The following is a 12108-nucleotide window of genomic DNA, read 5'->3' as shown; positions in this document are numbered from 1 at the left end:
TCGAATGGAATTGCCATAATTTCTGATTTATAATTAAACGTTGCCTAATGATTGCTGTCCCATGTTTGGCTTTGATCACTAGCATGTGCTATTATAACAAATGTTCTGGGATTTTAATAATTTTCTGTTATCCAGGTAGAAGATTTTTGTGTATATTGAATGCTTAGAGCAAAATTTACATACTTGTTCAAACCACATTCACTTCATTAATTCACACATGAACTTTGGCTCCGTAAAGACTACTCTCTTTATATTAAAAAATCTCTTAACTAGACAGGATAATGCTGATTTTTTTTTAGTGGATTAGTGGGGCACTTGCATTCTGTTCTCCATCCCTCTCCCTGACTGTTTGCAACCTTAGTGTCATATTTGACCCCAAGATGAGCTTCTGACTACATATCCACGCCATCACTAAGACCGCCTATTTCCACCTCTGCAACATCGCTCGACTCCGTCCCTGCCTCAGCTCATCTGCTACTGAAACCCTCATCCATGCCTTTGTTACCTCTAGACTTGACTATTCCAGTGCACTCCTGGCTGGCCTCCCACATTCTACCCTCCATAAACTTGAGGTCATCCAAAACTCAGCTGCCTGTGTCCTAACTCCCACCAAGTCCCGTTCGCCCATCACCCCCTCGTGCTCACTGACCTACATTGGCTGCTGATTAAGCAACGCCTCGATTTTAAAATTCTCATCCTTGTTTTCAAATCCCTCCATGGCCTCGCCCCTCCCTATCTCTGTAATCTCCTCCAGCCCCACAACCCTCCGAGATATTTGCGTTCCTCTAATTCTGGCTTTTGAGCATCCCTGATTTTAATCGCTGCACAATTGGTGGTCGTGCCTTCAGCTGCCAAGGTCCTAAGCTCTGGAATTCCCTCCCTAAATCTTTCTGCCTCTGCACCTCTCTTTCCTCTTTTAAGACACTCCTTAAAACCTACCTCGTTGACCAAGATTTTAGTCATCTGCCCTAATATCTCCGTATGTGCCTTAATGTCAAATTTTGTTTGATAACGCCCCTGTGAAGCACCGTGGGATGTTTTACTACATTAAAGGCACTATACGAGTTGTTGTTCTTGAATGGTGTTTCGTCCCATTGAATAGGAAATGGAAAGCCACTTTCTCACAATGCTGTACTTTTATTTTGGTATTATTTTGCACATCAAGTAATTATCCCAAAGTATGGGTGAGTTGAAAATGTTGTTAATCTGACAGTCTTGCTAAAAATCTCAATGCTCTCTTAATTTGTTGGCAAACATACTTCCATGGAAATAGTAGTCAGCCACTATCTCGCCCCCAATTCATGCCGCCATAAAGCAGAATGACCCAGCTCACTCACGACCAGTTTACAGGAGACCACAAACAAAAACTCACTAATAAATTGCCTTTTTTTATTATTAAACTTTTGTTTACAATAATTTATAGACAAATATTATCTTGGTTGCAATTTGTACCTGATACAGTAGTATTGCCCCGTGCCATATCATTGGGTTACAATAAAATGTGCTAAAATTGATTATGATCCAGCATTAATGAAACATGATGACCATGTAGTTGTTATTATCTTTGTTCAGTCTTAACCCTGAACTTAGCCTTTTGTAACAACAGGGTAGAAATTCCAATCAGAGAAGTTCATCTGTGAACAGTTAATGTGTCACAGAGCAATGTAGTGCAAGGTTGTTAACTATTAGTATGCAACCTTTGCCATTCTGAATTTCTACACTTATCTATTTAATAATGCAATTGAAACATCAACACAATACTGGATATTTGCAATTTATTTCTGGGAAGTATGCAGCTTGCATGAACCTTTTTTAAATTTCCCATTATGGCCATTAATTGTATCTAAAGTAGGAAACTGAATTCAAACAATTTATGTTTTTTATCCTGCATGTAGAATTTTCTGGTCATAAACTGAGGCTATTTCTCAATAAATCTGCAATAATGATGTGACTATTGATTCTTTTGTATGGATGCCCTCAAGGATGTGAGATCTCAGGATAGTTGGTATCAATATGAACAACTGCTGCCAAGCACAAAAAACAAGTCAAACTTGTGTAAAACTGAAATGACATACTCAGGGAATGATTTCAAAACCAGTAAATATCTGCTTTATATGACTGTTGTTAATCATTTAATCTTGTCTCTTACATTGTATGGCATTGTGAACCCCTCAATTAGATTACTGCCTTACAATTACTCATACAGATCCTTTATTTGTTAGTAATTTACAGTTTTGCATTCTGATCCCTGATGGAGCTGCTAACATTTTACTGATATTTTTAATTTTAACTTGGTCGCATAACTTAACCAGATCATTGTATGCAGCTTTACAAAAACTCACTTTACTGTGCAGAGCAGTGATCCAGCCTTACTGTGGCAAATTATTTTACAAACTTTCCGTCGTGTGGTTTTCCTTATACCCAGCTCATTCAGTTGGCAGAGGAGCATGCTCCTGCAAAAAATAGTTTCTGGTGGGAACCATTAGTTTTTTTAGCTCTCACAATTTTGTTCTGAAGTTTGACTCCGTTGTCTTGTCCAGGAAACCATATTTATTTATATATAAACAAACACATTAAAATATATGTAGCTTGTTTAACGATTGTTTTTCTGCTATGTATACAATGGCTTTTATAAATATTTAAACTGAAACCCAAGGCATAAAGCTAATTATAGACATTACATTTCATTTCTAGTTTACATTTGTGTGAATACTCTTACTTTCTTTCATGGGGTTTTATATGATTTGTGGTTTATAAAAATTGTATTTGTATTTTTCCCCTTTTATAAAGCTGGGCAGATGCACAAACACAGATCCAGAACATTGCTGCATCCTTTGACCAGGAAGCTGCCGCTGTTCTCATGGCAAGACTGGCAGTTTACAGAGCAGAGACTGAGGAGGGACCTGATGTTCTCAGATGGCTAGACAGACAACTTATACGACTGGTACGATACAATTTCTGGAGTGGGGAGGGGGAGAAGAGGGAAGACACTTAAATGCCTACCTTAATCAAAGTTATTTGGATTTTTTTAAATAATATGCAATAAGTTCAATCTTTTTCCCTTTTTCAGTGTCAGAAATTTGGAGATTATCATAAAGATGATCCAGCCTCTTTCAAATTCTCTGAAACATTTTCTTTGTACCCACAGGTATGAAGTGAGAACTTTATTTCCATGTGAACATTTTTTCATAGTTTTTAGTTCATTAATAGTCTTTCAACTGTAATGCTCATTTGAATATGTAAACAGTGTGCACTCGGGAGCTTAAAGCTATATTCTTTCATTGCAATCTTTAAAAACAAACTTGAGTTAACAGAAACCTATGTTTACTATATAAATGTGCAGAAATTTTTTGTTTCCATTTTAGTTTATGTTTCATCTGAGAAGATCTCCATTCTTACAAGTTTTTAATAACAGCCCTGATGAGAGTTCTTATTACCGTCACCATTTCATGCGCCAGGATCTTACACAGTCTCTCATCATGATTCAACCCATCCTTTATGCCTATTCTTTCAATGGCCCTCCAGAGGTGAGAAGTGTGTTTCCAGATGTTTTATTCATCTGTTGATGTCACATTGAATAAATGCTGAGCAGCTATTATAACTGGGTTTTTGAGTGTAAATTTTAAGTGTAATGAGAGAATTTAACAATTTTTACATACTAAAGAGTGCTCATCTGCGTTTAATTTGGTGGCATACTTATTATTGTTAGGCAAGGGTATTAAGGGTTATGTAACCAAGGCAGGTAGATGGAGTTAAGATACAGATTAGCCATGATCGAATTGAATGGTGGAACAGGCTCAAGGGGCTGAATGGCCTATCCTGTTCCTATGTTCCCTATGGGGTGCTGGTTAATATCCTACCCAAATTGACCATTAACAATCTTTCCTCTGTACAAGCTGAGGATCCTATGTGAAGTGCACTTGGACACTTTCAACTTAGTTTGTGCTGTGCAAGGTTGCTTTACAGGATAACTGTTGTGTCCGTCCAAAGCAGCTTTTACTTGGCTCTGAGGCGATAGTCATAGTGTAAATGCAGCTTAAGTGTGGACCTAGTTGGACACTGGATATGAGCATAGAATTATAGAATGGTTACAGCACAGAAGGAGGCCATTCAGCCCGTCGAGCCCATGCCAGCTCTCTGCAAGAGCACTTCAGCTAGTCCCACTCCCCCACACTTTCCCCATAGCCCTGCAAATTTTTTTCCTTCAGATACTTATCCAATTCCCTTTTAAAAGCCATGATTGAATCTGCCTCCACCACCCTTTCAGGCAGTGCATTCAGATCCTAACCACTCGCTGCGTAAAAAGTTTTCCCTCATGTCGCCTTTGGTTCTTCTGCCAATCACCTTAAATCTGTGTCTTCTGGTTCTTGACGCTTCCATTAATGGGAACAGTTTCTCTCTACTCTGTCCAGACCCCTCATGATTTTGAATACCTCTATCAAATCTCCTGTCAACCTTCTCTGCTCTAAGGAGAACAACCCCAGCCACACCAGTCTATCCATGTAACTGAAGTCCCTCATCTCTGGAACCATTCTTGTAAATCTTTTCTGCACCCTCTCTAAGGCCTTCACATCCTTCCTAATGTGCGGTGCCCAGCATTGGACACAATACTCCAGTTGAGGCCGAACCAGTGTTTTATAAAGGTTCATCATAACTTCCTTGCTTTTGTACTTGATGCCTCTATTTCTGAAGCCCAGGATCACATATGCTTTTTTAACTGCCTTCTTAACCTGCCCTGCCACCTTCAACGATTTATGCACATATACCCCCAGGTCTCTCTGTTCATGCACCCACTTTAGAATTGTACCCTTTAGTTTATATTGCCTCTCCTCATTCTTCCTAGTCCATGTACACCACATCAACCACTTTGCCCTCATCAACCCTCTCTGTTATCTCATCAAAAAACTCAATCAAGTTAGTTAAACACGATTTGCTTTAACAGATCCATGCTGGCTTTCCTTAATTAATTCACACAAGTCCAAGTGACTGTTTGTTTAATTTTGTCCCTGATTATCGTTTCTAAAAGCTTCCCTACTACCAAGGTTAAACTGATTGGCCTGTAGTTGCTGGGTTTATCCTTGCACCCTTTTTTGAACAAGGGTGTAACATTTGCAATTCTCCAGTCCTCTGGCATCTTCCCCCCCCCCCCCCCCCCCCCCCCCCCGTATCTAAGGAGGATTAAAAGATTATGACCCGTACCTCTGCAATTTCCGCCTTTACTTCCCTCAGCATCCTAGGATGCATCCCATCTGGTCCTCGGGACTTATCTGCTTTAAGTACAGCCAGCCTTTCTAGTACCTCTTTATCGATTTTTATCCCATCTAGTATCTCAACTACCTCCTCTTTCACTATGACTTTAGCAGCATCTTCTTCCTTGGTAAAGATAGATGCAAAGTACTCATTTAGTACCTTAGCCATGCCCTCTGCCTCCGTGCCTAGGTCTCCTTTTTGGTCCCTAATTGACCCCACCCCTCTTACTACCTGTTTACTATTTATATGCCTATAGAAGACTTTTGGATTCCCAAAATCCAGAGTCTGCTTTGCCCTGGAGTAATATTGGGCCAAACAAGTTAAGGATCGATGCAAAGCTGTTTCACACCAATGCTAAACTTATAGGGGACCAAATTTTCTCTGCTTTTTTTGGTTTAATTGTGCTATATTTGGGGTGGGATGTGCTGAAATTGGAATACAACACAATTTACCCCAAGTCCCTGCTCCTTTACCTGGCTTAATTTCTGGCTTATTTAGAGAGCTGCCCACACATGGATGGGCACATGCAAATGCAGTAAGACATACAACATCATTCCTGCATTTGTGCCCTTAACGACGGTCTCTAGGGACGCCTGTATGTGAGTATTCAGAGACATGTGCTCCAGATGGACCTTTTTAATGGTGTGGGCAGGCATCGGAGCTATTCAAAATGGGCTGGGTGGACGCAGCACCCACCCTAGTCTACCCCCAAAAGGCGCCTGAGGAAATTTAGAGCTGTAGTGTAAATGCAGCCCAAAAGTCCATAGCACAAAACTGCATTAATTAGCACTATATTGGCAATTTCATTCAAAAGAAGATGGCTGGTATGGAAAATGTCAGGGGGTGGGTGGGGAGGGGACCGAGGAGCAGAGGACAAAGTTCCTCTTGTACAATGGGGTACCTCTTGTGTTTTAAATTTAAGGAATGCTTTTGGGCAAGAATACAGCAAATATGTGTTTTTAAGAAGCTGTGTGATACTAGGAAAAGTATTTTCTGATTTTCATCAAACTTGATAAAGAATGCTGTTATTAGAAACTACAATAGACAAGGAAGAAGACTTACTTGTATACTTTTAAGCACTCCATAAAACATCAGCTCTGACCCCAATATGTTAGGGTTTATTGGATTTTAAATCCATTTCTTTGTGCCTCTAAACAACAACTTGCATTTATATAGTACCTTTTAACAAACAAAAAGTCCAAAGGTATTTCACATAGCAAAGAAATTGACACAAAGCCAAAGAAGGGGAGGTTAGAAGGGTTGACCCAAAGCTTGGTCAAATAGATTTTAAGGAGGGTCTTAAAGGAGTATGGGGAGAGAGCGAGGCAGAGGTCTTTAGAGCGATAATTGCAGAGAGTGGAACCTAGGAAGCTAATCCCTTGTTTACCTGTGGTGTGGGATGTGCAAGAGGCCAGAGTTTGAGGAACAGAGAGTTTGAGTTGGGGGTTGTAGGGTGGAGGAAGTTATGGGGATCGAGAGGAGTGATGCACTGGTTGGACCTAAACACAAGGGTAAGAATTTTACATTTGAGGTTTTTGGGTACTGGGAGCCAATGTGCTTGTGCAATTATGAGCATAACTCCCACCAACTACTATCGAAATATATATGTTGCTCACGTTTTTGGGGGAGGAGGTAGCCTAATTCCTTTAGGAATGTGAAGTTTTCTGTAATTTTGAGCAAAGTTGTGATAATTATTTTGCCCTGCTTTTGTGTAGCCTGTTCTTCTAGACAGCAGCAGTATACTCCCTGATCGAATTCTTCTTATGGACACATTCTTCCAGATACTTATCTACCATGGAGAGGTAAGAACTTATTGCTTGAAACATATTTAACAACTCTCACTTTCGGTCAGTAGTAGGCATCATTTGAATAATCCCATTTAAAATTAACCATTCAAGAATCCATAATGCCTGCTGAGAAAACTTGTAACATTTAATTAATTAGAAGTTATTCTGTTTGGTATTTGGATAAATATTAAAGAAGTATTACACTCATGGTACTTGAATTGTGCAGAAACTAGTAAAGTTACCTTAATTTAACACATAATTACTTAGAGAATAATAACTGTTCCTTTCATGTAACTGTTACATGGTTTAATTGACCTTTTATAGCAGTAAATGAGAACAGTACATAGTAACTCAACAGATAACTATTCTTCCTAGACCATTGCTCAGTGGCGCAAAGCTGGCTATCATGACATGCCTGAGTATGAAAATTTCCGACATCTACTACAAGCACCTGTAGATGATGCCCAAGAGATTCTACATAGCAGATTCCCAATGCCACGCTATGTTGACACAGAGCATGGAGGGAGCCAGGTAATTACCTTCTCCATCAGTGTTATTTTAAAGTTTGATATTAATGTATAGCAGTTTATGTTTCCATGTGCTAATTTTTTGCTTTGCAAGCATTTAGAGGGTTGGAAGAAGGATGTTCGAGAATGAACAGTATTTTGTGGAATCCTTATTAGGTTGCCTATGGTGCAAATCAGTAACTTAGCTGGACATTCTACATTGCAGTACCAGCTTCCCTGTACATATACAGAAGATTATGAATTCCTTGTCCTTTGGGTTGTTCTACTTGTGCATATCTTAGGAAATTCACCTCTTCCCATTCTTCTTGACACATTGCAGCTAACATTGAAGTTTGTTAGTTATGTGTTGACTCTAACATTCAATTCAACTGTAACATTTCAATAGACTTGAGGCTGGAGATATTGGAGGCAGTCAAATGGATCTCTCTTGCCTTGAAACTACTTTAATCAAATCTTACAATTTTACCAATGAACACATTTTTATCTGTAGGATGTTTTTTGAATTCCAGGTGGCATTTCCAGTGGTTTCTTCCTCACCTGTCACCAACAGTATAATTTGTATTCTTTAAAGGGGATCTGCATCTGTGAAAATGTGTTGAGCCAGTCTTTGTTTGAAAAAAGGAAAGTTGTCAAAATGACCTCACGTATAAGTGATGATTTGATGTTTAGACTGTGCTGTTGTGAGATGAGTTTTGCCAAACATTTTTCCATGATTGTACGGAATTAGCCACACACGCTCCAGGGACCCCCTTTGCAGTTTTGAAGCGCTCCCCTATTCCTGAGTTCTGACCGCCGGACTTATTCGGTAGCGATGTAGACAGAAAACAACGTGACTCATGGTTTGGGTGCAAAACAGACCAGTATTTATTGAAAACAAAAGAGAGAAACAACTTAGAAAAATCGATATAGCTCTTATGCCTGGTACAACACTTTTGCTTAAATGCAGTACACTTAGTGTCCACTAGAGGGCTCCCTGCCCAGTGCAACACTACCTTATTTTAAATACAGTACTTTAATATAGACTTAAAAAAATAGCTACACAGCATTCACCACAGCTCTACAGCTTGATGCAACACCCCTTTTAATACAGTTTTACATACAGTACTTTAAAACAGCTACTCCTTTTTAATACTGAATTCAATGTTCACTATAGCACTTCTCTGCTAGGTGCAACACTGTCTTGCTTAAATAGGGGAGGAGAAACGGACACAACGAAGGAAATTGACTAAAATCACAATTCTAACGAAATTCCCACTTTACTCCCACCCCTATACCTATCCTAAGTTGCCTTGTGGAAGGCCAGAAAAATATATGCTCACCACTGGAAATGCCTGCTCCGTGTCCTGCGAACTTAGATCTTAACTGCCCCGAAGTGAAAAACACTCCAGTGTTTTAAAAGTAAACTGTTGGTGTATCGCTTCTACAGGCAGACTCCCACGCTGTAGAGGGACACGGAGGCGAGGCCAGAGAGAGAGAGAGCTTCTGGGAAGCTATCTTTTATACCCCCATTTGGGGCCCGCCCAGATCCGGATGTTTCTGGGCTAAAACAAAAGGGATCCAACTGCCCCATTGTCCAGTAATGGGTTTGAATGTGTTCTCCCATTCATTTAAATGGTTTCTCCTCAGTTTGGATGTGTCCACTTGATATTCAAACAAATGCTAATAGCATTCAGTTTCTTTGTAAACAAAGCATTGTCCTGTGGTCATCTGGAACCGCAATTGATTGACAGTCTTGAGTGCTTAGCAAACAAAGTTCCTTTGTTCATGCTGGCAGTTTCAAGCACTTGATCTTAGTCAACATTGTATAACGTTCTGTAAACAGGCAGCGATTGTCCTGCTGCAGGGCGGGGGAGAAACTCCCCTTTGACAGATTTGACTGCCATTGAACCTTTCTTCACAGACACAGAAAGCTGTTTTCCAAGTCCTTTGTCTTCGGCCATGCGGTCTGACAGCCATTTTGATCCCTGAAATTTTTAAAGGTGTATCACCCAGGGATTCTTTAATCAAAGAAATTAATCTTTGGAGCTGTAAATTATTGCAAATTCTTACATGATAATGATGCCTTTTTAAAAAAAAAAAAAAGCAAATTAATTCCTGGGCCAAACTACAAGCAATGTTCTAGTGTTGCTATCTAACCTTGAAATGTAAATGAAATTAGTATCTTTAAAACTGACAAATTTCCACTGACACCTTTTTGTCTCCAAAACATAATCGCAGACATTTGTTTGCTAGGATGCATCTATTGCTTCAGATAACATTTGAAAAACTGCTTCATTTTAATGGCACCAAGATATTTATAATTTTAGGATACCCCAGAGCTATATCTGATAAATGTGGAGGAGATTTATGTTGTGGGTTACTGACTACAGGTGAAGGACCAGGATTATTAGAAGAACTGATTTTAAATTGTGACATCAACAGGACATGAGAGAGGGGATCTTCTCAGTAGCTTAATTTAGACAGTTTTCATTCAGACAAAGGCATTAGCTTAGATTTTAGTGTCTTAGTAATTCAGGCACTTTATCCCCCTCAAAGGCCAAACAAAACAATTGGGAAAGGAACAAAAGGTCTTTTTAATTTTTTCTGGTACAATTGGTCTTTTTTTTCCAATATATTTCCTACATTACAACAACGACTACACTCCAAAAAAATGTTTAATTGGTTGTAAAGTGCTTTGGGATGTCCTGAAGTTGTAAAAGGTGCTATATAAATGCAAGTCTTTTTTAAAATTAATATATGTATATATTTTATAAACAGGCTCGTTTCTTGTTGTCCAAAGTAAACCCTTCACAGACCCACAACAACATGTATGCATGGGGACAGGTAAGCCAATCTGCTTTTTAAAACACACTCTAGTTTGAAACATGAATAGATTGGGGTTTTTTTAGCCAATAAAAATAAAATCTTGTGGTAGGATGTAATGATTTATTCCCATTGCACATTGCTTATTCTGATCTACAGACTTTATTATGTATTTAAATGGTAAAAGTTAGAACTTTCAATAGTGATTCATATTTGGCTCCACTGTTATGCTTGGTGTCAATACTTATTGATCAGATGAAGGTATTATCTCAAATACTTGTTCATGAGAAGCACAATGAGTTGACCGCAGAGAATGCAATATCTAAACCTATGTTAATCATTAACTAAAACTGCTGTTGGCTTGAATTTGTAAGAAGCACCGAACCACTCAACAATGGACTGTTTTAGAGTAATAGGTTTGTTCCTTAATAGTCAATCTGTTTTGCTTCGTATGATTTATATAGTGTACATAAAAATTCAACAAAGTAGGTTATATAAAGCTACTTACAGCTATTAAAATTCTGAGGAACAGTGCCTTCTTAGAGTGACCTATGCCCTAAAAACTAGCTAATTATTGCAACAAGTGACAACGTGGCTTGTACAATTAACTTCCACATGTGAATCTTTCCCTTAGGAGGCTGGAGCACCAATCCTGACAGATGATGTCAGCCTGCAAGTGTTCATGGATCACCTGAAGAAGCTAGCAGTATCTAGTGCCACCTGAGTGTAGAATGGTGGTGAAGTAATATGTGGCCCCTGCAGTGAGCAGGACGAAGAGGGTTAGCAACCTATTCAATGCAGATTATATTAAGCAACTACATCTGTATTACTTGCCTTTTTGACAGAACAAATTTACACTGAGTTGGTAATACACCAAAGGAGGACTTAATGAATCGCTTGTCTTCGTTAAATGATATATTATTGCTTTTGTCTTATCTAGTATAAAGGCATGTTCTACAATTAGTGCTTCCATATACACTACAGTGAAAAACACTGATCTAGAGTTTCCAAATTCTGCCTTGATGAACAAAAATCCACATCAGTATTGCTATTTTATGTGTTTCGTTTGCTCCTGTTTCCCTTTTCCTAATGGATAACATAGTGCTACTTCCTGTAGCTCATTATTATTAGCAATCGAATAAAATTTGTGAATTTTGTGGAGAGACCCAACCTGTGAAGAAGTATTTGGACTTTACAACAATTGCAGTACGTTTTTGTCATAAAATACAAATCCCCCAATTTCCACATTTTTTTGGGCTGCAATTTTAAACAGCTCCACAGTACTTCATATAGCATTAGAAATGTAGTATATTCTAATAAAACAATCATTTAAGATGTGCTCACCCACTTTATTTTGTCTTATGTAGACTTTGTATGTGACACATTTTGTGGGACTTGCCACTATTGGGCTCAATTTTATCCAGTTTTCATCATGGCACAGATGTATTTGTATAATTTGAATGAAACTTGCACCTGTCCACATAGTATCTTTGTGACTCATGTCTTTTCATTGTGCATGCATAGGGCCATTTCCTCCCCTTCACACACACAAGTCCAATCTGAAAATACACCAAGGTTGGATATTAATGGGGTGTAAACCAGTATGAATATTAGTTTTAAAACTCAGCATATAATTGTTAATGAACATTTTTTAAACAGTGTAATTTTACTTAACTGACACAAAGTACTTCATCCTATAATCTGTATATTTGTGTTAGAATTCGCATTTATTTTTATATAGT

The 12108-nt window shown here is 38.6% G+C and overlaps 1 protein-coding gene across 1 annotated transcript in view; it reads left to right on the top strand.

Moving 5' to 3' along the window:
* sec23a (Sec23 homolog A, coat complex II component) overlaps positions 1–11851 on the top strand; it is a 107039-nt gene extending 95188 nt beyond the window's left edge. Inside the window, exons 14-20 of the mRNA XM_086003358.1 lie at positions 2791–2944; positions 3071–3148; positions 3366–3527; positions 6966–7052; positions 7413–7568; positions 10322–10387; positions 11001–11851. Coding sequence (XP_085859484.1) covers positions 2791–2944; positions 3071–3148; positions 3366–3527; positions 6966–7052; positions 7413–7568; positions 10322–10387; positions 11001–11090 — 793 coding nt within the window. The 3' untranslated portion in view covers positions 11091–11851. The remainder of the gene's footprint in view (positions 1–2790; positions 2945–3070; positions 3149–3365; positions 3528–6965; positions 7053–7412; positions 7569–10321; positions 10388–11000) is intronic.
* Positions 11852–12108: the final 257 nt, after the last annotated feature.

Source organism: Somniosus microcephalus, chromosome 12 (genome assembly GCF_052327205.1).
Source record: "Somniosus microcephalus isolate GS21.2 chromosome 12, FLI_Smic_1.0, whole genome shotgun sequence".
Classification (NCBI taxonomy): domain Eukaryota; kingdom Metazoa; phylum Chordata; class Chondrichthyes; order Squaliformes; family Somniosidae; genus Somniosus; species Somniosus microcephalus.
This window is presented reverse-complemented; position numbering and strand designations above follow the sequence as displayed.